Below are 25,650 nucleotides of genomic sequence, written 5' to 3'. Positions count from 1 at the left end.
GGGACGTTTTTGTATATGAATGTTATCGCTACATCGATCATTTATTTACTTTTTGCTGACCTTTCCGATTATATGTTTACACACCTTCATCTTAACGTAATATTAATTCTTTCTTTTATGTTTTTATTTTCACTGGTGCAGCCTGTCAGTGTCTGTATTTGGGATTTGAAGACACAACTGATAGAGCTATGAACCATAATGCCATTGTTACAATTCATACTGGATGGTTCAGATATAATATGATCCTAAGTAAACCATATACGGTATTCCCCTTTTCCAGCACCTAGCCAAAAACTAGTAGAACTGCATTTTTTGGACATAGTATCCTAAATCTAAAACAATATAGGTTGTATTAGCTCGCCAAGAAAATGACCACACAATTACAAAAGCCAATATACAATATTATAGAAAGCAGAGACTCCGATCCACTGGCGCTGGCTAAGTGCAACCATGTGTGATAGGATGACGTCTCTTTATTTAGCTTGGGCCTGCTAAGTATACACATGTAAGACTATGTGTTTGACTGAGAAATGATGAATTACCTTCACTCCCATCACCCACCGCTCATTTTAATGACCTGGTATTTTCATAGATCATATTTTAAGCTGGCGCACAGGATATGATGTCTGGCAGCCAAAAGTGAGGCTCAGTATCTCAAAGTTTCTAAAAGAAATAGAGAGATCTTTACTGTTTGAGGAGCAAAGCTGTCGGGACGATGGAAGGAGGCTATGAAGAGAGATACCCAAATGCAGTTGTTCAAAGTGCAGCCCTTCAAAGATGAAGCAGAGGCTTTAAATAGATTTCTATTTCTCTATTTTTGAATCACACTGTTGCTCATCTTTGCAATTTACACACAAGAAATTTAGCGCATCTAATTTCATAGTGTGTTTTCAACTCAAATGTTTTGCTCATTTTATTACATGTTTTTGTTCATGAGGTCCACCAGAGGCATAGCGGAGAAGAATGTGTTGATATTTGGTGTTTTTGCTGTGAGATTAGACCCTTATGGAGAAATTGCTAGTTGTTGATGTTGAACTGGGAACAATTTGAGAGGGTTAAAACATTTTTGTGATTTTTTTTTTCTATTGCAAGCGATAACGATCCAAAGCATTCACCCCTGAATCAGAATAATCCCGGTTTGAGTCGTGATGGTGCAAAGGCAAGTTATATGATCAGCTTTCCGCCTTTACTCTTACTTTATTGTAGCCACATGAAGCTTTTCTAGCAATACATTTGATTCTACAGGCACTAAGCCCAGCCATACTTTGGGAGCCCAACAAGCTAATCTTCCCAGCGACTTGAAATCTGTCACCCACATCTAAAAATATATTTCCGTTTTGAGTTTATTCCTCAGCGGCTATAAAGGTTTGTTGAGTTTATTTTGCGCTTGAAGAATGTGGCGTTGAAGTCATTGAGTTATGGAGCAATGTCCAATTATTTGCATCCACTTAAATGATTGAACAAATCATCGCGGTTGTTGCAAGCCCTGCGGAAAGAACTGCAACAACAAAAAATTGCTTTCTGGGGTAGAAGCCAACCGTTTAGCATTAAAGTGACGTTTCCATCTCTTTCTTGTCTGTCAAGGTAAAGCTAAGCGAGCGTGACTAAAATACTTAGTCACAATGCGCCACAGCCTGACTGCTTAAAATGACTGGGCTTTGCTAACAGGCTTAAGTTAGCTTGTCTTTTTGCACATCACTTCTTTTTTGATAATTTGACTGTTTCACTGTAAAAAGTCACACTGTATGTCAAGGAAATGTTCTTCTTATTTGTAAAGCTAGAGGCTTGTGTCAGACCCAAGCTCGAATAAAATACAAGCAGATACATTCAAGTCAAAAGAAGAATATTCTGTGATACTAAACCTAAATGTCCATCTATGTCAAAATGTGTAAAATAACTCTCCTTCGTTCTTCTTGCGTTTCTTAAAGGGGCTAGATGCAAGTTAGCCATTGTATACTCACTACTGCCACCTCAGGTCTTATACGTAACTGCAGCTTCTATATTAAGCTCGTGCATGACGGCACTTCGGACCCAAATTAACACCTTTTTGAGAGACAGTGCAGGATTTTAGAGGCAGTTGTGGTGAACACGTCTGGGCTCATTCTACACCTTAGGACATTGTTGGAACATGTAGAGGGAGGAAAATACTTAATTTTACACTCTGTATAGTCCCTTTAAGCGTATTAACATTCATTTCATATTCTTTCAAATGACATTCAATAAAAACTTTTACACATTAAAAATGCTATTCTTTTTCCCCCTTATGTTTAAGATAAGCATATTATTTTTCCAACTCCTCCTTTCTTTTCTCCTCTCCGTTCCCCATGTGCGGCTGAGAGTCTCGATAACAGTGTGTCCAGCGGCTGATAGGCTTGTAACTGCTGTCGTCTATCTGTTTTTGTGGCTCCGCTCTCGCACCAGTGCAGGACTGTGATAGCGTCGGCTGTTCCCGTATATTTGATAAGCGCACTTATCTCTCCAGCACAAAGCAACTGAATTAAGAGAAAGTAACCATGTCTTGGAATGTTTTCCTTGTGATTAATGCTCTTATCATGGAGGCGGTTTGATTTAATTTAGATGGCAAAATGCTTTTTCAGGTGTAGCGCAGTGTTGGTAGAGTAGCTAAAATGTTACAAAGCAGAAGTGTTTTTACTTCACATTCTTTTCCTCTTTACACCGCACTGTCTTGTAATTCTTCCTTTAGAATCCATGTATCATGTCAAATTGAAAACAAAAACAAATTAAAAGTCTGCTTGAATGTAATAAAATAAAATCACTCCAAATGACTTGATTTTAAAACGTTTAGTCTGATGCTTAAATTGAAGTATACACATTGAAATCACAGGCTCAGGGTGTGATTAAATTATATCACTAATTATGATTTATTTGTTTGCAACAGAGGTTTTCTCTTTTCACAAGTCAAGGCACAGCTCGCCGGCCTCACGGAGAAATACAAGCGCTGCTTTAGCAATAACCCAAGGGTTGTGTCCCTGGTACAGTGGTCATCAGTCGAACGCCAATAACAACATGAATAAAGTTTAATATGAGTGGTCAAGTGAATGTCTGGTTGCGGGTACACACGGGCTTACTTTGGTACAGTAGATCAGCGCGCACACCCCTAGCGCGAAACAGTTGCTTAAAAGTTTTCTATAAAAAACCCACACGTGCCTTCAAGTGCCACAACACCACATCAAATCTGTGTTTTAAGGTGACATGCATCAGGGAGCTCAGAGGCAACGCTGACTTCCCTCGTATCCTAGTTCATCTCTAGTTCTGATCGTATCAAATACTGAGTGTCCAGTGGCTCCAGAGACAGCAGTGGCCTGGTAGCTAGGTCTGCCGCGATAACAAATTTGAAGTTCGATATATTGAGGCAGGAAAGTATCGCGATAAACGATATTATTGACTAACGATACTAGATACTTTCAACTCTCAGGCATAAAAATGACTGTAAACCTTTGTTCATCATATCCTAAAATACCACACAAGCTGCAATAAACATGAAATATAATGAAAGTCAATTTGCTTCAGTTAGAAATCTAAGTTTTACAAAGAAAGAATAGAGGGGAAATGCTAATAAATTAACAGACGATAAATATCAAGCCCAAAAATATGTTGTTTATCTGTGATTTATTGAACGACAAGTCGATATAGTAATCATCGTGACAGCCCTACTGGACTTATGAAGACTCAACAACATGACGTACTTCATACATGATCGTAAGATGTAAACAAAGCGGCTTATGGCATAAAAGGTTAGCAAAAGAAGGCGTGTGTGGTTTGTTAATAGAAAACTGTTGTGCCAATTCAGGTGCCAGTCTGCACTAGGCAGTAATTGCGTGACCCAAACAATAGCACGTGTCCACCCCGAGTGCGCCCCTACAAAGCGCTATAGTCTGCATTTAGACACACAAGATCGGGCCCCTCATGTTGAAGCTGTTAAAATAAAAGCACTTTCTGAAGTCAATTTAAAAGTTTGTGTGTAGCTTGGACCTGCCTATCTCTGCATCTGGCTCTAATTGTTGGTAGTTTCTTTGTGAACAGCTGTGAGAGTTGTACGCAGAAACAACTGGTGCATTGGTGTTACTGTGTGAGCGGTGCTGCAGATGGTGCTCGACTGAAGCCCGTACTCGGTGCATATTTACACCATCTCTGCTGTCGATTTTCTGTCTGAGAATCTCTTGCTTCCCCGTGCTCCTCATTCACAGCCTGCGTATTTGTGTCAGCGTCATTGAGGCGGCGTCGAGTCTGTCTTTGTCACATCACAGGTGCTTTGTTAGCAAATTGAATCCTGCTGCTCTGGTTCGGCAGTAAATAATCATGTAGTTTTTACACTGAAGATGTTTCGCTGACTCTCTCCTGTGTTGTCTGTGTGTCGTAGATCGCACTGGGAAGCGCTCCACCATGCCCGACTCTCCTGCGGACGTCAAAGCACAGTCCAGGTTGACCCCTCCCACGATGCCACCGCCACCCAGCACACAGGGAGCACCCCGAAACAGCTCCTACACACCAACCACACGTGAGTTCATTCACCTCGCTATGTACATCCTGCCAAATGTATTCAGAAAATCCATGTACGCCTAGCCAGAGCATTCTCTTCAGTCTCATCGGTAACGAGGCCAACGAGCCTTCCCCAAATTGCAGCACCCTCCCTTCACATCTCCTATCCCAACAAGTTCATTAAACCTCATACAGACCCTTGGAGCAGTGCGGCGTTGCGCACGTAGTCGCTGACGAGCAAATTACAGCCTGGTATTGAGCAAGAAGTGCAGCTTAACCACTCGCGTGAAGAGCCCTAGAATCAAAGAATCAAAGGCCACTCAGCTCCTACTTTAGCTGCGTTGGTTCTTGGCAACAAGGGCCACGCTTTTCCCTCCACTTCCTTATACTTTCCTCCTCCGTTTCAACATGGCTCTCTTACAACATTTCGCAATTAACTGGGGTAGCTTCTGGGACAGGCAGGGATGGAAAAGTCAAAGCACTTTCTCATTACTATGGGTTTAACAATGCAGTTTTTGCTTTGATTTTCTAGGCCGACGTAATTGTTAGCAGATGCCGTTGTGGAGTATCTCTTCTCGGCGCGCTTGTACAGTGGCAAGCGTTGGACGTCAGCCAGAGGGGGAGTGAGCGGAGCGCTAGTGAAAAGCTAATCTCATTAAGGAGAGAGCTTTGTGCCACCTTGGATCCCTTTGCGCGCGGTGGGAGCAGGGAGACGTAGCAGGGAGTCATGCTGTCCTGGCTTGTTCGGTGGATCAAGGAGGTGCAGGGTCGACATGGATGGAGTTTGCAAATAGGCTATGCCTGTTATGAGAGGTTGAGACAATTGGTGCGAGTAGGGGAGGAATGCTAATAGACCCAAAGCACAATTTATTATATGCACTGAACAGTAGTCAGATACATTTCACATCATGTGGATAGTACTGTATAAGAAACATTGGTTGGGTTTTGTTTTCATTATTATTTTTTCCATGGGTCATGAGAGGCTGGAGGCACTTTCAACTACTATTGGCCTTTGGCGAGGTAAACAAGTCTACAAAGTATGAATCAGGGGTAGGCAACGTCAGGCTTTGGCCCTCCAGCATAGGTCCTCTGATCAGTAAGAGAAATTTAAAAAAAGACAAATCAGGGATCAAACACCTAAAATGCCCTAAAAATGCAGGAAAGACTGTAAATTTCTTCCAAATTTCCTGTAACATTCCCCCAATCCCCATATTAGAACAGATGAACAACACTGAGATTTGGAGACTTTTGGATTTTACTTTGGGCCACGACTGAGAGGTTCGGCCCCTGGACTTTGGATAAGAAAGAAAAATCGCTGACTATACCCCTGGTCTAAACATTTATGACGGTTATTTACTGTTGGTGGTAATCCTTCAAAGCATCATCATTTGGCAGGTTTTCGTGGAATTGTCATAGTATGAAAAAGTTTGCTCATCATCATTTTCATTTGGCAAACCGCATTACTTTTGTGTTCACAGTAACCAATGGAAGCAGCCACTCACCCACAGCCCTGAACGGTGCACCCTCGCCCCCCAACGGCTACAGTAACGGCCCAAGCTCCTCCTCTTCATCCTCGCTGGCCAATCAACAGCTGCCTCCAGCGTGTGGCGCCCGGCAGCTCAGCAAGCTCAAGCGCTTCCTCACCACACTACAGCAGTTTGGCAACGACATCTCGCCTGAAATAGGGGAGCGAGTGCGAACGCTAGTGCTAGGACTGGTGGTGAGTATCAGCCAAGTCTGAGTGAGAGATCATAGTGAAGCACTGTATGTGCTACGAGAACTAATTATGAGGTTGCGGTGGGAGTCTTGACACTTAGGGTATAATTAAAAAACAGTATATTGATCTAACTTATGGGAAATATAGTGCAAAAGCAACTAAATGATTCATGAAAATATTTGGGATTAGATGATGTCATTTTGAACTGCCATTTTAAACCAGGACTGTTTGAGGAATTGTAATAATTATGGCCACATAGTTATTTTTATCAGCTCTATGTAGAGGCCTGTGTGTCACAATGTGTTCAATCGTGAAGCTTCATTTGAAACTGCTTATTTGCACTTTTCTGTTGTAGCTTGATTGGAAAACCATACTTGATCAATGTGTTTGTTTAGACAAACGAGAAGCATCTATAAAAAGCGGCATATGCTGCACTTACACAAAGACTGACGTGATGCCAAATTGACACTGATATTTCTAGGCTAATGCAATGAGCCAACTTCCCTGTGATGTGAGCACAATGACGGCAGTACTGAAATAGGGACTGAATGTTGCAAAGGAAGAAAAGACGGAGGTGGAGTTTTTTCTTTTTTTTAATTAGCCACAAAGAGCATAGCCTCATTCTGGATTCATATATTTATTTTCCCCGCACTTGTCTCCTGTGGCCTTTTGGCTCGCACACTCCCTAACAGTCCCTCCCCTCTCCTCCCTCCTCCTCTCGCCGGCGCCCCCTCCTGCCTCGGAGTACAGAGTGACACTGTTAATTAGCTGGTTTGTGTGCTGGGGAGCGGCGCAGAGGAGACTCCGGAGGTTTCACTAGCTGTCAAGAAACAGCCCTGTGCAATCTGGCCAAACAGATGTAAGGCTGAACGGAACAAAACTCAGGTCTGGGAAATGAGGCAAAATAGTGAGAGAGGGAAATAATATATACAGCCTTTTTTATTGTCCCATTTGTACAAACCTCTTTCAAGATGCTTTGCTTCAATGCGTAACGGGAAACGTCAGCTTTGTCAGATATAAAAAGGTACAGAGATTATCAGTATTGAGAATGTACAACCTACTTTGGAGCACTGTGAATTCCTTATTATTGCATTTGTAGACACAGTTAATGTAAATCATTGATGGTTATATTTTTCATTGTGAAGCTAAATATTGTGGTTGCGTTATGACAGTAGAAGATAATTACTATGTTCTGAAGTATATTCTGCAGGTTTTGTTGACTCTTTTACATAAAGCCTGAGGAGCTGTTTGTGACTGTATATGTGTGTGTGTGTGTGTGTGTGGGATCAAAGCATCAAAGTTATTACAGCAGCTCTTTCGGAAAACCTTCATCAAATGCATTAATTTGGGACATGCTGTTATAGAAGTCGACATTTCTTGACATTCACAGTGCCCTCAGAGCATGCCGAAAAACAATTTGGCCGTAAAAGGGAAAGTTCATTACACACTAAAGCCCAGTATTCATTTATTAAAATTTAGAGCGTGCACATTTCTGACAAATTGGTGTTTTGGTAGTTTTATGAAGGTCTAATTTTGCACTTAGTGAAAGCCAAAACCCCTAAGTAAATAAGCAGAGAAACCACAGCAGGAGCAACGATTTTTCACAAGTTCAAATACACATATGGTAAACGTTATGGGTTATTTTTCCATGATACGCTCCCTCTCTCTGAAGATGTGACTCTTACATAGATATTTGTTTCGATAGTTCAGAAAACGACCTTTGTTTTTGCTTGTGACCTCTTCCATGTGCTTTGTATTACACTCCCAAATGTCTACCTCATGGGCCACAATACTTACTTAACCTCCAATAAGTAATATAATGGACTAATGCCTTCCATGTGGCCTCTTGTGTTTTGTGTCTCCCTGCAGAATTCCACGCTAACCATCGAAGAATTCCACTCCAAACTCCAAGAAGCCACCAACTTCCCACTGCGACCGTTTGTCATCCCCTTTCTAAAGGTACGCATTTAAATATACAGTTACCGTAGATCTGGGAAAAACATGTAACTTTGGCCAGCAGATGTTAGCACTTATCCTTTGGCCATTGACTTTGGATGAGTTTGTGTTTTCATACGGCCTCAGATTCAATGTGTGTAGTCTGTTGCGTTCTTGCATCACTGTTTCGGCACTTGCATAAGATGCTAAGATACGGTTATATTTGTATTACATCATGACTCCATGTTTTCCCTTGTTTTCGGAGCTGTCTGTTCTGTGTTCTTGCAGATCAAACAGTACAATGCACATAGGAGCTGGCTGACACCGGTGTCCTTCAACTTTAAAGGCTTTAAACAATCATTTTACAGCAAAAATACAATGGTTTAGATTAGCAGTGGTCTTTCTCTTAGGCTTGCTCTGCTTTAGATTGAATAAACCACACAAAGCTTATCCTCTGACCGGGAGCCAAAATATGGAGTGTTTCTGTTTGTATTTATTAGGGATGCACCGATCCGATGCTGGTATTGGATATCAGAACCGATACTGGAAAAAATACGATATCGGGTATCGGCTACAAATATCCGATACCAGTTTTGGCTCTCAATGCCTTAAAAACACAACTTTTACCACCTAAATCTAAGTGAATATGGGCATGCTGTATACCATTTTAAAACTAAGAACCTGGAGAATTCAATCGCCGATTTAGTTATAACCTGCGCAAAATGCCGTGCTAGCAATAGCATGCTAATACTAACGAAAACTAATCGAGGCTGGGTCAGAAACCATGATAGAAACATCTAAAGTAGCCAAATACAATAAAATAACCACTGCTGAAGCCAAGTGTTTGTATTTTAGTTTAAGAAATAACTGATCTCACATATCTGTTATGATCAGATAACTTCATGTGAGTTGTTTACATAAATGTGTTATACCCAAGCATAATTAGTGTAGAAAAGTCCAGTGATCCTTGTTTAATGTTCATCCATTAGTTTATCAATAGATACAATTGATAATTGATCTGTAACATCATGACAATTTAATATTGATCTTAAAATGGAGAAAAGAGTCAATTCAATGTTTAAGAAAGTCCCTTGGTATCGGTAAACATCGGATATCGGCAGATAGTCAAACCCCGGTATCAGTATCGGTAGCAAAAAAGCTATGCAATAGTTTGTTGAAACAGTGTACATTGAGAAACATCTTCTTTAGTCATACATGTGGAAAATCCCATGAACATCTTGGTATTACTTACGACCAAACTGCACTCTTGAGGCCCCTGGACAGTATTAGTTTTCGAGCACCAATGTGAAGTACATGTCTTTTGTTTGCGTTGAGTGACAAATGTGAGGCAGGCTTTGTTTACCAAGAACCACGTCTTCTCCGCTCTCTGTTGTCGCCTGTGTATATTTCTAGACTCGTGGCATTCACAAGCGTCTATTTTGTGCTGAGGTCCTGGCTGGATGTGGGCTCTTCAAATTGGTCCCACCAGAACCATCATTACTGACTGCAAACAGCTCCGGCACTGTCTACTATAGTGTGTCCTCTCCTTTTCCTTAGTCCTTCCTCGCTTCACCCATTCATTTCTCCTTCTTCCTGTCTGAGTTTGTCGGCTGTTCTCACTCTAACCATCCATCGTCTGTGCTGCGGTTACGTCTCCGCTCCTTGCCAGATGGTCGGCGTATCACTGGGATGACGAGAGAATCAAAGATGTAACTCTTTTCCCTCTCTCTCTCTCTCTCCTCACTCCCCAGTCTAATTTTAGTGTCTTCCCACTGTGGGGCCTTTTAATGCCAGCTACCATATGGCCGTAGATGGGGAGGAGATGAGGTGTGTGCATGTGTGTGAGGCATAGGTGCAGAGAGGAGCAGCTGTAACAATGCACATGTGGCCAGAGATTTTTTTTTCATCACACTAATGCTGCAAACCACTTTCCCTTTCTCTTAATTCAATGCCAGTGATTGGCCGGGACTCTTTACTGGAAAACAGGCAATCATAAACCACATCGCGCCAGTGACGTGATTGCTGGACGCCGCCACTCAGCATTACAGTGCTTTCAGATGAAGTGGGTGAATGCAGAAATGCGCCGTGACTACAGTACTGGAGATGTGGTGAGGGGCGTGTCCAGAGATGTTTCAATGGGGTGGCCCAAGAGTGGCACTTAAGTTATGCTGAGGTGGCACCAGGGCTGGCCCGGGCCTTTACTTCTATGCGTAGGTTTTTGTTTGTTCATGGCCATTTAGTTATAATTTGACAGTATTTTGTGAGTGGACTGGTTTCACACAGTGTACACACAGTAGGATCCGGCTCGAAGGACCAATATTCAGGATTGTAGGTTTGATTTTCTGGATTCCTCATCCACCCAACACTCTTATAAATGGGCGAAATCAGACACATGAAGGGCAGTTTCGAAGTTTTAATGACGGTTTAACTGACTAGAAAAGTCTGGCGATGTGAAAAGTAACATGGAATAACTGATTACTATGAGTATCTCCCTAGTTCCACATAGAACTGATCTCGTAAATTACAATACTTGAATTAACTACTGAGCATAAGTAGTAAGCAATAACCCTAAACTCTACTAATATACTAGATTTGAAACTAAAAACATAGAATAGCAATCAAAATATATCTTTTTAGAATTTCTGATACACAGAATACATATATCTACAAATTTCTACAAAAAACATGAAGTAATGACCTCATATGACCTGTTTTATATAGATAGCACACCTGTTCATCTTTGACCTGCCCCTTCTTTTTCGCAGTATAATCAACATTTCAACCCAATCGCACAAAAGCTGAGGCTGACAGGGCGCAGCTTATCCTCACTGTGGCTCGGTCTCAGTTGTGTTTTGGCACGGTTTGACAATCTGACAGATCTGGTATACTTTGACAATAAATCACCCGGGCCTTGATTCAAACGCTTGCGGCTGCTGAGCGCCATTTGCATTTTCTTTCCTTCCTTCCGCGTTTGCAGATGTTGGTTACTGTACAAGCACAGGGGCAAATTGGCTCAGTTTATCCTATGAAAAATGACCCCCCCGGCTGCTTCCGCTGTCTGCGATTCTTCGAGTCTTTTTTGTTGTTAATGCATCCCATATCTCCAGTAATTAAGATGACCTCTAATTAAGGAAAGGATGGGTTCGCACGGGTCAAAGCAATCTATTTGATGTTCCTTTTTGCCGAGGGTAATTACGATCATAAACCGTTAACGCGCCATTAGCTCTGGCAGGTAAAGCAAAGGCCGGCGCTTGGCATTTCCTTCACTATGGCCAATTAGCACACTGTAAGAGTAGCACAAGTGCGTTTCCGTGTCATGCATTCACTGTTGGCAAAGACAACACAAAACGGTCCAAAAAGGGAGCCAATTTTAACTGTTAATGTAGGACAAACCAGGGAAGCAATTTGGACAGGGAAATGAGTATAAAGTAAAGACTTGGAAAGATTATGTTATTGAGGACAAAACAAAAATTAGGAAAGTTTGAAGATGGACTCTCCGAGGGCTCTTATGTGATGCCAAAATAGCTGCCACTTCGTCTTTCTGATCCGCACTGACGCAACACTTTCATCTTGTTGCCTGAAAATGTGCCCCATCAGATGTCTTTGATGTGGATGCTGCCATACCTGCATGACCCGCTAAGGCTACACAAGAAAGCAGTCTCTCGTTATGTGTTCAAAAACAAGCAGGGGGAGATGTGGTGGAGTGAGAGGCTGTTTTGGTGATAATGCAGCGTGGGTCACACAGAGAGGCTTCTGGTTCACATTGAACGAGTAAACAGGAGTGGACATGAAAGAATGGGGGAAATGAGTTTTGTTTGATGTTTTCGGGCTATTGTGCATTTTTATTCTTATTTCTAATTTTATGTTTTCAGGACTGTTTCAAGGTGCTGCGCATTCATGATTGAAAAACAGACTCAATGAACAATAAAACAAAGACTCCTCTATCTAGCTCCACATCCTCATTACGATAAGTGCGTTGCCAGGTGTTAAACTTGTCTTTTTGTTAACGAAATGCTGTGGTCCTCAGGCCAACCTGCCGCTGCTGCAGAGGGAGCTGCTCCACTGTGCACGCCTGGCCAAGCAGAACCCGGCCCAGTACCTGGCCCAGCACGAGCAGCTGCTGCTGGACACCAGCACCACGTCTCCTGTGGACTCCTCCGAACTCCTGCTGGATGTGAATGAGAACGGCAAGAGGAGGACGCCGGACAGGTGTGTGGAGGTCACGCTCATAATCACACTAGATTTCAAACCTTTAGCAGTAGCCCCATCGCAGTCCAGCTCTCACAAGCTCTCCCACACATTCCTGATTGTCCACATGCATTACATGAATGTTCTGTGTGCGTGCGCAGCTTTGGCAGGGCGGACCATGGAAATAAATAACATTGATTTAGACTCTTACATCCATGTTTGGAAAATGTGCACACATCATGCTGCAGTACGTTGTTGTTTCAATATACCCATATCCTGTTGTGGCAAAGGAAATGTACTCTACTACAACAGAATACCCCAGGATTAACATTTGACCTTTTTGTTGGTCTTAAAAATGTAGCAAACCAATGGTGGCACACTGGGGCTATCCCTTTTTGTTTAAATCACCCCATGCCTATCCTTACACACTAGGGATCAGATTGCAAGTAGCTGGTGTATAATGTAAACGCACAGCCATTCACTTTTCCATTATACCTAAACACGCATGTTGGAGCTGGAGTATATTGAAAAAGTCACGGTACGGCCTTGCTCTTTATGGTTAAGAACACAAATACATGTGAAAAGTTTGTGCCTCTCCAACCATCGAACAGTGGACACTGATCAGCAATGCGCCCTGCTTGGACGGACTATTGCGCGGAGTGAAAGACTATAGTGAAATATGTTTTTGTAAATTGCAATAATATTCTCTACAGCAGCAGAACGGCGTTTGGAAGTTGAAGTCTGTACTCCCTACTCTATGAGGTAACATTTCTGCGCTGTATCTGCAAGGCAACCAAAACCTTACATCATATCTTTTTCAGCCTGTTGACACCCTGCATATCGAGTTATTTATAATTCTTAATGAGAAAAAAAATATGAATGCGCTGATACATGCTGATCCCGTTCATTTGAAAGTTTTTAAGCAACTTATGGGCCAGATGTTTTTGTGCTTTGTTTGTGTATTTGCGCTGTATTGTTTCTACTGCAAGCATTATGCAGGCCTTTGAAATAAAGAGTGATTCCCCTGGGCGGGCTCATTTTTTTAATATAAGCAGCGGGATAGGAAAATGTACTTTTTTATATCTGCTGAGGGACAAAAATGCCGAACCATATTAATAATTTTCACCTCCTCTCCCCCAACTGTGACTTTTTCTGTACGTCCTGCATATTTGTGGGCCGCCCTGCGCATAGGGGAGCGAGCTTAGGGGAAAAGGTGTGCGAAATCTATAGACGGGAAGAAAAAGTAAGTACGCATCTGTATTCCGACGGCGCACGTGTGTGGACAGATAGAAGCTCCTTGCTCATTGGCGCTGCGGCCGTGCGTGTCTCGGGAGATGGGCCGATAACACGTACAGATGAGTCTCCGGCACCAATATGGCTGGCTAAGCACCTCTGGCTTTTTTCTGCTTACCTCGGCTCAGCGTTCCCGCTTATTGGAGCCCCCGCGTCGGAATATCAGGATCGGGAACGGGGATCGGTAATTACATGCAAGCGTCTGCTGTCGATTGCCTGCTGATTAATACTTCAGCAATGGCAATATGTTTTCTAGAGGCACAGGAGGCAGAGGCAAAACAAGATATGACTGAGAGGCTGGGAAGAGGATAACGGAAATGATATGTAGTTGTGTTGCCTTTAGACGACAGTATGGGCCGGAAATGCATAATTCTACAGCAAATGTCATGTGTTTTATATTAACACATGAACCTGGTGCACATTAAGAGTTTCGGCTATATTACTGGAATACATGTATCATTGCTATGTATTCATTTATTCATTGGGTTACCACTGTAAACACTCTGTGTTGCAATTTGACAGATGCCTTTCAATAGACAATGCCTCCCTTAGTGCTCCTATGGCTTGGCTTGTGGTCATATTTTTATGCATAGCTTCACATGTGGGATAGTTTCATAAGACAAAATCGTGCACTGCTTGAAGCCCTGTTTACAAAGGGCATTGCTCTTACAAATTATCCTCGGAAAGAACCGGCACAATAACATGTCTTGTGAGTGGATGTGTTGATTTGTTTAAGCTCCCTCTAAAAAGTCAGAGCTGAGATGATTTTTGAAGAGGTGAGAGCTTCTAGACAGGATGAGCAAAGAGGAGATTCATAGAGCTAGTGAAAGAGGACATGTTAGTCATGTTAGTAAAGGGTAGCAGGTGTCTTCTCAGATATTGCGTACGGCATCAATATTGGTCAACACTGCTCCAGCTGTGGACAGCCAAGATTGCACTGAGGTTTGCATTGTGTTCAAAAGGCAATTCTTCACCGCCAGAGACGTATGACCACTGCTGCAGCCTGGAAAAGAAATGCAAACAGAATCTATGGATAATGTATTGGCAAACTGTTTGTGTGATAAGATGTCTGTTTCATTTTGTAAGCACATTTTGAGGTGTTGAGTGAAAGCAATGTCCATAAGTGAACAAAAAATAACTTGCATCATGTTTTGGTCACCATTGGAGACACAAGGACACAAGCCTTATCCTTATGAAAGTTTCTCAGCTTGAATAGAGTGGATAAACTGGCTCGATATTCCAAATCAGTATGCATTTTTCTGTGGATTCTAGGAAAGATTTATGTGGCAGACCAAAAGTATAGAGATTGGACTAACTCCTGCCACATGCAAGTCAAATATTTCAGTGTTGTTTTTTGTTGGTGTTTGGAGAATCATTCACTATTCAAAGATTGAATATTTCGTTTTGAATTCCATGTATCATCACACATGGATGTATTTTTTTTTCATATGCCCTTAAAGTTGCTATTTTCTCCTCACAATTACGGTAGGTCTGGAGACGCGTTGCCGTCGCAGGATGCTGAATTGTTGAAGGGGGAAAAAAGGATGAACAGAGAAAGACAGAGGGATAGAGGGATGGAGCATATGGAGAGCTGTGGAGGAGCGTTAGGAGCCCATAAAAGCAGCTCATTAAGAAGTTCAATCTGTTCAGAGAGAGACGGGAGGACGAGGAGACAGAGGAGAGCCGGGTACTGCTGCAGACAGAGGGGGGGTGGGGGAGGCTGGAGGAGAGATTTAAGTGTGAACTGACGGAGCAGGGAACACACACAACGGCACACATGTAACGCACACACGGACACACCTGGGCACATTCATCTTCACCAGCAGCCGCAAAAATCCACCTGATCCCGGAACAGACTGTGGGTGTGTTTCAGGGAACAAAGGGTTAGTGCAAGAATGGGTGCGTGATATTGGCAGAAATGAATATCTTTTTGTGATAGGTGATAGGTTCGGAAATGTGTGTGTTTAAATGTGCATTTGAAGGTCAAAGTTTTGGTGATTTGCTTTACAGTGCAGAAAAATTACTAAAATCACGCCCAGGTCTCTGCACTAAAACTGCCTTGAACTTAATCTTTCTGAATAATTTGTACATTTTTGACAGAAGCTTTACATAAATATCATTTCCTTGTCTCTGTAGAACCAAAGAAAATGGTTTTGAACGGGAAGGCAGCCATCACCCAGACGTTCACCCCAGCAAACGGCCCTGCACTATGAGCCCGGCCCAGCGCTTCAGTCCCTCCAATGGCCTCTCCTACCAGCCCAACGGCCTACCTCACCCCGGACCCCTCCCTCCACAGCACTACAGACTGGACGACATGGCCATCGCCCACCACTACCGGGACGCTTACCGACACCCCAGCTCCAACCACCGAGAGATCCGCGAGAGGGCTCGGCCAATCGGTGAGTGTCACTGTCAGAGGCTGCGGCGATGAAAACAGCAGCAGTTTACAGCAGTTACATCAGGTTAACATCATGTGTCTGGCTTCTCAGTGTTCTAGCACAGCAAAAAGATCAAAGACTTACTTATGTTGATTGACAAAGCCAAAAAAATAAGCAATAAAACAATCTATTAAACATAATATGACTACCACTGCTATGCAACCCCATAGTAGTAGTATAAACTAGAATCTTATCTGTAGAATTAGGCTTCACTCTTTAGTGTCTATGTACAGTAGATCCTAGAATGAATCCAAACCACCTTGAGAGGGTTCCATCTCATCTCAAATTGTGGCTAGGTGGGGCCGGGCCAAACCAGGTGCTTTAAGCCTTACCTGGGGGTGTGAGTGAGTAGCAGAAATAAGGTTCCTTCCCCTTCTATTCCAATCCTTATAGATTGCAAACACATTTTGAAAAGGCAGGAAATAAATGATGATACAACATTTCCTGTTCTCTGTGTGCAGGTATGCATTCGGGCTCCAGGCAGGAGGAGGTGATTGACCACAGACTGACGGACCGGGAGTGGGCAGAGGAGTGGAAGCACCTTGACCATGTAAGAAAAGTAATAACATTTTTATTACTATACTACACTACTACACTACATTTACTAGGGCTGGGACGATACACTTTTTCACGATCCGATACGTATCACGATACTCAGGGGCTGATCCGATACGTATATACAGTACGTGATATGTTTACTTTTAAATGTGTAAAAAGAAAACAGTCATGTGTCCAAAGTTTAGAAACCAAATGCTATTTGACATTTATTGTTAAGATTGAAAAATGTAACAAAGTGCTGGTACTGGAAAACAAAGGAGAGCATGTTTAAAAAAAAATGCAGTATTGAAGTATTGCGACGCTTTATAAAGAATCGATACTTGGTAGTGCAGCAAAAAGTATTGCAATCCGATCCGATATTCTGTCCCAGCCCTAATACTTACATATCACACTTGAATCTTACACTTACAATTCATGTTTTTTGTATGTATAGTATTGTAGTATTATTTATACTATCTTGCATGTAATTTTGGCAGTGTGAAGTATTTACTTAAACTTTGGTGCATGACTTTTTTGTGGATCCTCTGTCCTCCCCAGTCAACCCCAGACTAGCATTTGAGCGAGCGGTCTCAGTGTGTGATCTCAGCTCTAACTCTCTTGTTGTCCGCAGTTGCTGAACTGCATCATGGACATGGTGGAGAAGACGCGGCGCTCACTGACCGTTCTGAGGAGGTGTCAGGAGGCCGACCGGGAGGAGCTCAACTACTGGATCAGGAGATACAGCGATGCAGAGGAGCTCAAGAAGGGCGCCCCTAGTGGACAGCCCAGGCAGCAGAGTCCAGCATCGCAAGACAGCTCTACAACAGGTATCACTTGTTATCAGCATTCTGCAGTCCTATGTCCATGTTATATACTTACATGGTAATATTTTTTATATTAGGCTAGGATTATGGTCAGGATTTGGATTAATCATTTTACCATGACATTCATTTTGAGTGCACCCTGTATAATTATTACCATGTTGCTAAGCTTTTGTGTGCTATTCCCATCCTATGACCATACTCTGCTATAAAATAAAGTGCTGAGGCTGTAGTAAAGTTGATTTCCTTGTGTAGAACATCTCTCTTTCAAATACAGTGACTCATTCAGTGGCAAGAGACTAATATGTTTAAGTAAAGGATTAACATTAAACATATAAAAGTAAGGACAAGCACAAGGCATGGCAGTAAGACTGAACCAGGTGTAAATCAGATCTAACCTAAGGCTAAAGTTTATCTTCATCAGTGACAGAGCTGTGTATACCAAAATGTAAGGTTATTAAGTCCACATCTTTCTTCTTCTTCTTCTTCTGCTCCTTCTTCTTCTTCCTCCTTCTTCTTCTTCCTTCTTCATCTCATGTGTCTTTAAGTTGGTCATTTAAATGTTGAACCTTTTGACTGATAATATTCACAAACCAAAGTGTAAGTGCTTTACATTACCATGTTATTAAAAACTGACTTGTCCCTCATTAGAAATCCTTTTGCATCGGCCTGTGTCTGGTTACGTCCCTGAAGAAATCTGGAAGAAAGCGGGTAAGCCCTAATACCATTGCCGTTTCATGTCTTTGTCATTTGTGAGACTTCAAAAGGGTTGGAAGATGATGAGAGATCGGATCCCTCATCTGACACTTCATATTATGACACAGGCTTCTGGAGGAATATTGTTTATGAGCTACAAACCTTTACCGCACTTTGCGGGCCTCAAATATGATGTCAGACTGTAACACGTTTTTACTGTGCCAGTGAGAATGCACGAGTTTAGCAGCTGGTCCAGTCACTGCGCAGTTCAAAGTACAGAAGCCAGAAAAAGATCTTCTTGCTCTTGGCGCTGCGGTTAATCCCTTTAGTGCTGAAGCTTTCCCACTCAACCAAGACCTAATAAAAGCAAAAGGCGTCTTAAGTAGAGAGTTGAAATACATCAGATTTTGATCATAAATTGTTTCAGTAAATGTTTAAGGTAAAAATGAGTGCACATACTGTGCACATACTTTGATACAGTATGTGCACTCATGGAGTCCTTCTTCCATTCATGTGTAAGAAGGACTCAAAAAGAAAATACAACTTCTGTTTGTATTTTACTGTTACTACAAATATTAATACAAATACAAGATTATCACTGTACCACAACTGTAACTAAAAGATTATTATGAGTGTGATTCAAACATGCATTTACTGCTGTTAAAAAATACTCTCACACAGAAAACTTCTAGTGTAAAATGTCAAGTATTCCTAAAAAAAAATCAAGGAAAAAGATTACACATTTTAAAGAGTATTAAGCTGAAGACCCGATTAAGTTGGCTCTTTCCATTGGGCTTTGTCCGTGTTTGAGGAATCCACTTTGTATTCCCATCAGTGATACAGTATATCTGCTTTTAAGCCCCCCAGAGAAAAGAAATTGTCCCCTGCTTGACCAAGCATGATGTGAGAGATACTCCGAACAAGTAATATGCATTTAAATTGAATTGAGCGTCACCGTCGAGACTCACCCACTCTCCTCCTCTCCGCGCTCGCCCCGCTTTGATCGATCTTCCATCTAAGGCATTTGGTGTGTAATCACAATCCCATGCAGCGGGCATATATCACACGACGCCGGGCAATTTCCATGACTTCAGGCAGTACAGTAGGTTAAGGACAAAACCACCCTTGTTAAAAAATGCTGCTCGCACACATCGGAAAGAATTCACTTGAGAAACCTCCCAAAGCATTTGAAAGCCTAAAAATGTATCCTCTTACAATGTGCTCAAGATAGGTATTTCATCATGAGACTATGACTATGTTTCCCCTGCCATACAAGGATAGTGTACGATAATACTATGCTCCTATCACAACTAATGCCTCTACTTTGAAACGTGCCATTACTATATGAGCACTCCTTCAAAATAAAAGAGAATTGTCGAAGCAGTACTAAAGGGGAGGCGGGATTCTGTGGCAAACAGCAGTTTTATTTCCGTCACTGGGAAACTTTGGGCTTGGATCTTCCATTCGACCACCACCAACCTTTTTCACTCACACACCACTCATCCTGTGGTCGAAGTAGCTGTAGGAGCAATAATCAAACAAAGATAAAAACCACTCATCTCATTGTGTGGTTTTAAGCTGTATTTTTACACTCTTTATCACAGAAGTCACACAGATCCTGAGGCTGATTTAAATACAGCCCGTGAGGATTGTAAAATAGGATATTATAATTATTTCTTTTAACACAATGAAGTGCGGTGGTGAATACATCTGTTTGAAATGGGCAAAATGTTTACAGTTGGTGATAAATATTCAAGCACCTTGCGCAGTGTCCTACCGGTTTTCCACTTCCCATCGCCGCATGGGCCTCTGGGATCACAATGGAAATGCATAATTTAAATATAAATTGCCTGATTTGCATACACAATTAGTCAAGTTACCGGCTTGATGGGAGCAAACAAAAAAAAAGCTCTCTTTCAGCTTTGACGTTCAGATAGGATTTCAGTGCTTAACACCCGCGCAGCAAGGTTATTTATTCCACTAAACAAGTATAAAATAACACGCTGCTCCTGCTTAAAAGCACATTTACCGAGGCATTACCTGGAATTAATTGGCTTGTGCTGTTGACTCGAGGATATTTTTAAGTTGAAAGACAAAAACAAGCTCATTTTTTGATCATTCTAATTTTAGTTTTGAGGACTTTAATAGATTGCAAGATCAGAATAGATTAGGATGCACTTGATTTGCAAATATTTTATGGTTTAAAGTTAGAGTTGGTGCTCTTACCTCCCACACTAATCAAAAACATGCATGTTTAGTTTGTGGCTCTAAGTGACTGGGGTTGACAGTGGCTCAGTGGTTAGAGTTGTGTTACATAGATCCAAAGCTTAACAGTTCAAATTTCTCCTCTGGGCAAAACGTCATCCACCAATGTGTGGATGTTGTGTGTGTGACTGGCTGGTAGTAGTCAGAGGTCCAATGATCTAACCCTGGGCAGCTGTGGCTGGAGTAGTAGCTTACCACCACCAAGTATAGAGAATTCATAAACAATAGTGTTTTGGGAATCTTGTCAACACTGTTTTTGTAATCCTTCAACAATGATTATTACTGCCGGATTATACGCTGGTCATTGCATTGCAGGTGCGCGGGGACTGACCTCTTCTGTGTCCTCCCTGTTTCCAGAAGAGGCAGTGAATGAGGTGAAGAGGCAGGCCATGTCCGAGCTGCAGAAGGCTGTGTCTGAGGCTGAGCGTAAGGCCCATGAGATGATCAGCAGTGAGAGAGCCAAGATGGAGCGGACTGTAGCAGAGGCCAAGAGACAGGCCGCTGAGGACGCACTGTCCATCATCAACCAGCAGGAGGACTCCAGTGAGGTACAAGCTCCACACGCCTGCTCCGAGAATATACACTGATGCTACTTAAGTGTTTTTGGACAAGGAAAAAGTACACAATCAATTTATTCAACTCAACTTTACCAATTACCAATTATTATTAGTAAACATTGTCTGCTATATTATAAAATAACAATTGGCATTAGCTATTGCTGCATATGTTTTAATGAGATTCAACAGAGCATTAGCATTTAAAGACTTTGATAAAGAGAATCAAAGCATGCTCAATGACTAACACCTCATCTGTTCTTCCGACAGAGTAGTTTACACGTTTAGCAAAGTGCTATCTATTCAACTGTGCACAGATAAAGGAGAGCGCTTTGATTTGAAAATCTTGCTGCAGACCTTGGCGTTTAGTCAGTCAAGTATGAAGGAGTTATGGCTTGTGCATCTGACATGTTTTAAAAGGAAGCTTAAGAGAAAAAGTTTTAAAGGCAAACTTTGTAACCTCTCATCCCTGTAGGTGGGTAGCATTCCCCCTGGACTTAATGAGAAAACAGAAATGTTCAGATCTGGGCGTTGCTTTATGTGGAAGTGTTGCATTCGTCAGTCTTTATTGATATTGTGTTAGTGCGTTTACTGCGCTTTAATACACTTGACTTCTTGTTTTCTTTCAGAGCTGCTGGAACTGCGGCCGTAAAGCTAGCGAGACTTGCAGTGGCTGTAACACAGCGCGGTACTGCGGCTCATTCTGTCAGCACAAGGACTGGGAGAAGCACCATCATGTGTGTGGACAGACCCTACAACAGCAGCAGCAGCAGCAGCAGCAGCAGACCCAGCAGCAGGCAGGTGTCCCGGGCTCAGACACCCCTGCCCCCATCAGCTCTTCTGCCTGCACCCCCAGTAGCGGGACAGGCAGCCCGGCTGCCACCCCTCCGGCTGCCACACCACGCTCCTCCACGCCCAGCACCCCGTCCTCCTCTGCCCTGGACACCACCCCGCGCTAACAAACTAACGGCTAACAAAGCAGAAAGGCCCAGGGGGACACCACCAGCCCTGACCCACTCACAGCATGACTGTCTAAAGTCGAGTCCTGCCCTGAAGGGATGCAAACCTAACAGAGGCGCCTAGTTAGAGGAGTTGGAGGACGTCCATATTCAGGTCATATTGACTTGCCATTAACTCTAAGAAACAGAAAGATTATCTTTGATTAAAATGAATGAATTATTGTTAGACTTCTGCTCTTGTCGTCTGTTGTTGTACTTGTTAATGTTAATGTCATTGTAGTTTATTCTTCTTTCTTCTGTAAATACAAAGAGCTTAAATACAGATGCCCGACATGTATATCTGAACTACCAATGGTTGTATCCAATTTCTACTTCATCTCTAAGACTTAATCCTACCTGCTGGACATGGGAAGAGTCAACCTCAAAAAGTACACCAACCAATGGGATACAGTACAGTATTACTGCTTAGCTGAATACCAACATCATCTTTAAATGAGAGTACAAGTGAAGCAGGAGTGCCTGGATGGAGGCTGGTCTGGCTCTGTGGCCCACAGACTGTCATGAAGAAGCAGATGTGCAGCAGATTGCAGTCGGAGCCAGCTGTTATTTCCCTCTCACTTGTAATAATATCCAGGTCAGTGGGCTGGGAAATACAAAGTGCTCTCCATGAATGATGTCAAAGGAAGAATTCTTGGACAAAATACAAAAGTTTGCCCAGACTCAGAAGGAAACAGGAAGTGAGGTCATTGTCCCACATCTTATCATCTTAGACTGTCCATTCAGAGACAGCAAAGTGGGGCTAAACTCAAACGTCAAACAGAAACTCATCATTCAGCTAAGACACGTGCTCTACAAATCTCATCTAACTCACACTTCGTTCTGTCGGTGTTACAGACTTATGTCTTGTGGTGTCACCAATGGTTATTTATTGTATATGTTGGACAATTGTGACAATGCATAACTTTTACCAATTTTCCATTATGCTTACTTTGACTAAGAAGATGCTGAGACACCTTTTGTTAAAGGTTTTGTTGCAATCCAAGCCGCAGTGGTTGATTTGACTTAGCTTTCCATCAGACTTGGTCATAGGGAGAGCTGTGTCTCAGAGCTGCTAAGTGATCTTTTCTGAGAGCTAGCATGTTGCGCGGAATGTTATATGTTCATGTAAGGGACATCAGATGTATTTGCACTGTCACATCAGCATGCTCCTTCTCAGTTGTGTTGTATTAAGCCATAACTCATTGTTGATTTGATGTATGTAAGTTCTGGGTCGAGAAAGCTGGATAATGTAAATGGCCAAACATTTATCCACATTATTTTCTGTACATTTTAACAAAAGTGTCCATAGTTTGTTTCTACAAACAGTGCATGCACATTACTGATCATTTGATAAATGTTTGTTATTTTTTAGAGAAATAACAAAAACTTAAAAAAAAACTTTAAAAGATAATAGAAATGCCACAAACATATTTTCCAAATGCAGAGGTGTAGACTACAGTTGACAGCTTTAACAATTCAGAACACCAGGTAACACACAGTATTAACAAACAAACACCTTAACAGCCAAAGACTGACACCAAGGACCAAAATCCAGATTTCAACCAAGTTCAAAAGAGGTTTGTTCACACAAACATGTTATTTATTTGTATTGTTTATGCTATTTCTTTATGATCCTCTCTGTAGAGAGAAACCAGTGGCACTCGTCTGACACGGGTAAATGAGAAAGTGCTTCTGCAGTGTCCCAGAGCAATAATACCCACCGGGGCAGAGGGAGGTGTGCTCCAGTCTGTGGATGTGTTTCCTCATTTCACATGTCAGATCAGTGCCCGTCGCAGCTTTAAAAAGTTCTGTTTATATTTCTATTGGACATGAATGTGAGTGCCATCTGCAATTACTGTATATTTATTTATGTCAAAGCATGTCTGGGTGGAAAGGGTTTTTTATGTTATAAACATTGAACAGGTGAAACAAACCTCTTAAAGCAGGCAGTAAGATGCACTTAGCCCCCACTGCACACAGAGCACTCACCCAAACTCCTTGGTGCTACACACAAGCGCGCTATCATTCTGACCTCAGAAAAATGGAGCCCGAAAAGGTCCCAGGGTGGTTTGTTCTGGAGCACTTCCTACATCTCCCTTCTCCCTCAACTCCAATGAACAGCTACATTTAACTAAAGGGAGACACAGTCCAAAAAGGTGTGAGACACCCAAAGGAGACTCCTCAGAAGCTGCAAACAGCCAAGCTGTTGTAACAGTGACATGAACATTGATCATTGTGTGTGCTCATCATAATCAAGGCCTGACCTAAAAGAAATAAAGTCAAATGTACATTATCAGTAACTAAAACTATACTTTTCATTTCTCCCCTCCTCTTTGTGTGTTTTGCCACAAATTCCTCGGTGGCAAACCAGCTCACTCTACCTCTACAGCCGATAGAGCATCAGTGGCAGCACTGATCCTGGTCGAGTCAAAAACCAAATGGGCACAAGAGAACAGGAAATAAATCCAAAGTTAAGGCTCATACAGCTGCAAAACCATATCATACTTGCAGACCTCAAGAAGATATGAAGCTTAAATTAAAACAAAAATCAAGGAAAAAGGATGAAAAACTTTTGTTATGTTATTTATGCCTATGGCATTTATGGTTCAGTGACGTTGTTTAAACAGATTTTACAAATGTGCAAAATCTAACAAGTGTTTGTTGATTCATACTGCAATGATATTAAAGACCACATAGGTATTTCCTCTGTTTTTTCCCTGCTCCCGGTCCTCTTTGCTCTCTGTTGTGAAGACACTCAGCGCTGCAGCTTGTCACTGGGTTAAAACCAGAGGTATTTGAGGCATGCTTTTTCACAACAGGGATTGTATGATTTCAGTTTGGAAAAGTCTGGAGCGGCTGGTGACTTCAAAAGGCCGTAGCCTTCTGGGAAAGTGAGTTGATCTTGGGGTGGGAGGGGTTTTGCATTCTGTTGAGAAATGTTATTGTGAAAAGCTCACATGATTTGAAGTTGTTGTGCAATATATTGAGACGTGGATCCACAGGTTAGTGGTAGGCTGACACCAGGCGGTCCGTCATCGCCTCGTGTCAGTGCGCTTCAGAGCTTTCAGTCTACTATGTCAGAACTGTGGTTTCCTGTTGACTTGATTTATTCTGTTTCTTTGGATTATTTTTGGGCTGTAAACTATGGTCTGTCAGTCTGTGAAACTTTGCAGTATATTTCTGGTATTGTTGTTCTCTTTACAGTGTAATAAATATGTTAATACATGACTTGAAGTCTTTTGTTTTTAGAGGTAAATTAAACAAAATGACACAATTAGTATACACATTCAGGTTTCCCTCAAAAATACATAGGAATTATACATGAGCTCAGATAAATATGCTCAGTGCTGAAAACTATGTGAATCATTTCATCTGATTCAAAGAAATTCTGTGATATACTGAAGCCTGATAACACATAATAATAATTTGAGTACTATTGTATTCATAGACTGTTATACAGAACAATACAATAAAAGTTATTTATTTATTTATGGAGGGGGGGTCTCTAATTCCTGGACACGGATGTCTCTAATTCCTAACTCCTGTTCCTGCAGGCCTTGATAAGCTTGTGTGGGCTCTCAGTCATCCAGGAATGATCCATAGAGATATCCGTCAACTGGACTGGGCTGATTGACTCTTGTTTCTATCTTCAGAAGCTTCTTCTCGCTCTTGTCTTCAGAAGTAAGGTTAAACTCATTGGCTAAAGGC

General features: G+C 42.1%; 1 protein-coding gene across 4 annotated transcripts in view; it reads left to right on the top strand.

Annotated features, from left to right (window-relative positions):
- The window catches only part of runx1t1 (RUNX1 partner transcriptional co-repressor 1), a 54,475-nt gene extending 29,332 nt beyond the window's left edge, over positions 1-25,143 (top strand). Inside the window, exons 2-11 of one of the 4 annotated variants that reach the window (XM_079571561.1) lie at positions 4,382-4,519; positions 5,979-6,220; positions 8,087-8,176; positions 12,180-12,361; positions 15,770-16,032; positions 16,533-16,621; positions 17,240-17,435; positions 18,081-18,140; positions 20,706-20,938; positions 21,574-25,143. In XM_079571561.1, coding sequence (XP_079427687.1) covers positions 4,382-4,519; positions 5,979-6,220; positions 8,087-8,176; positions 12,180-12,361; positions 15,770-16,032; positions 16,533-16,621; positions 17,240-17,435; positions 18,081-18,140; positions 20,706-20,938; positions 21,574-21,903 — 1,823 coding nt within the window. In that variant the 3' untranslated portion in view covers positions 21,904-25,143. Of the gene's footprint in view, positions 1-4,381; positions 4,520-5,978; positions 6,221-8,086; positions 8,177-12,179; positions 12,362-15,769; positions 16,033-16,532; positions 16,631-17,239; positions 17,436-18,080; positions 18,141-20,705; positions 20,939-21,573 lie in introns of all 4 variants that reach the window. The other 3 variants (XM_079571560.1, XM_079571563.1, XM_079571562.1) reach the window with 3 other exon arrangements.
- Positions 25,144-25,650: the final 507 nt, after the last annotated feature.

The sequence above is a fragment of the Gobius niger genome (genome assembly GCF_951799975.1).
Source record: "Gobius niger genome assembly, chromosome: 14".
Classification (NCBI taxonomy): domain Eukaryota; kingdom Metazoa; phylum Chordata; class Actinopteri; order Gobiiformes; family Gobiidae; genus Gobius; species Gobius niger.
The sequence above is the reverse complement of the archived record's forward strand: the minus strand, read 5'-3'. Positions and strand labels throughout refer to the sequence as shown.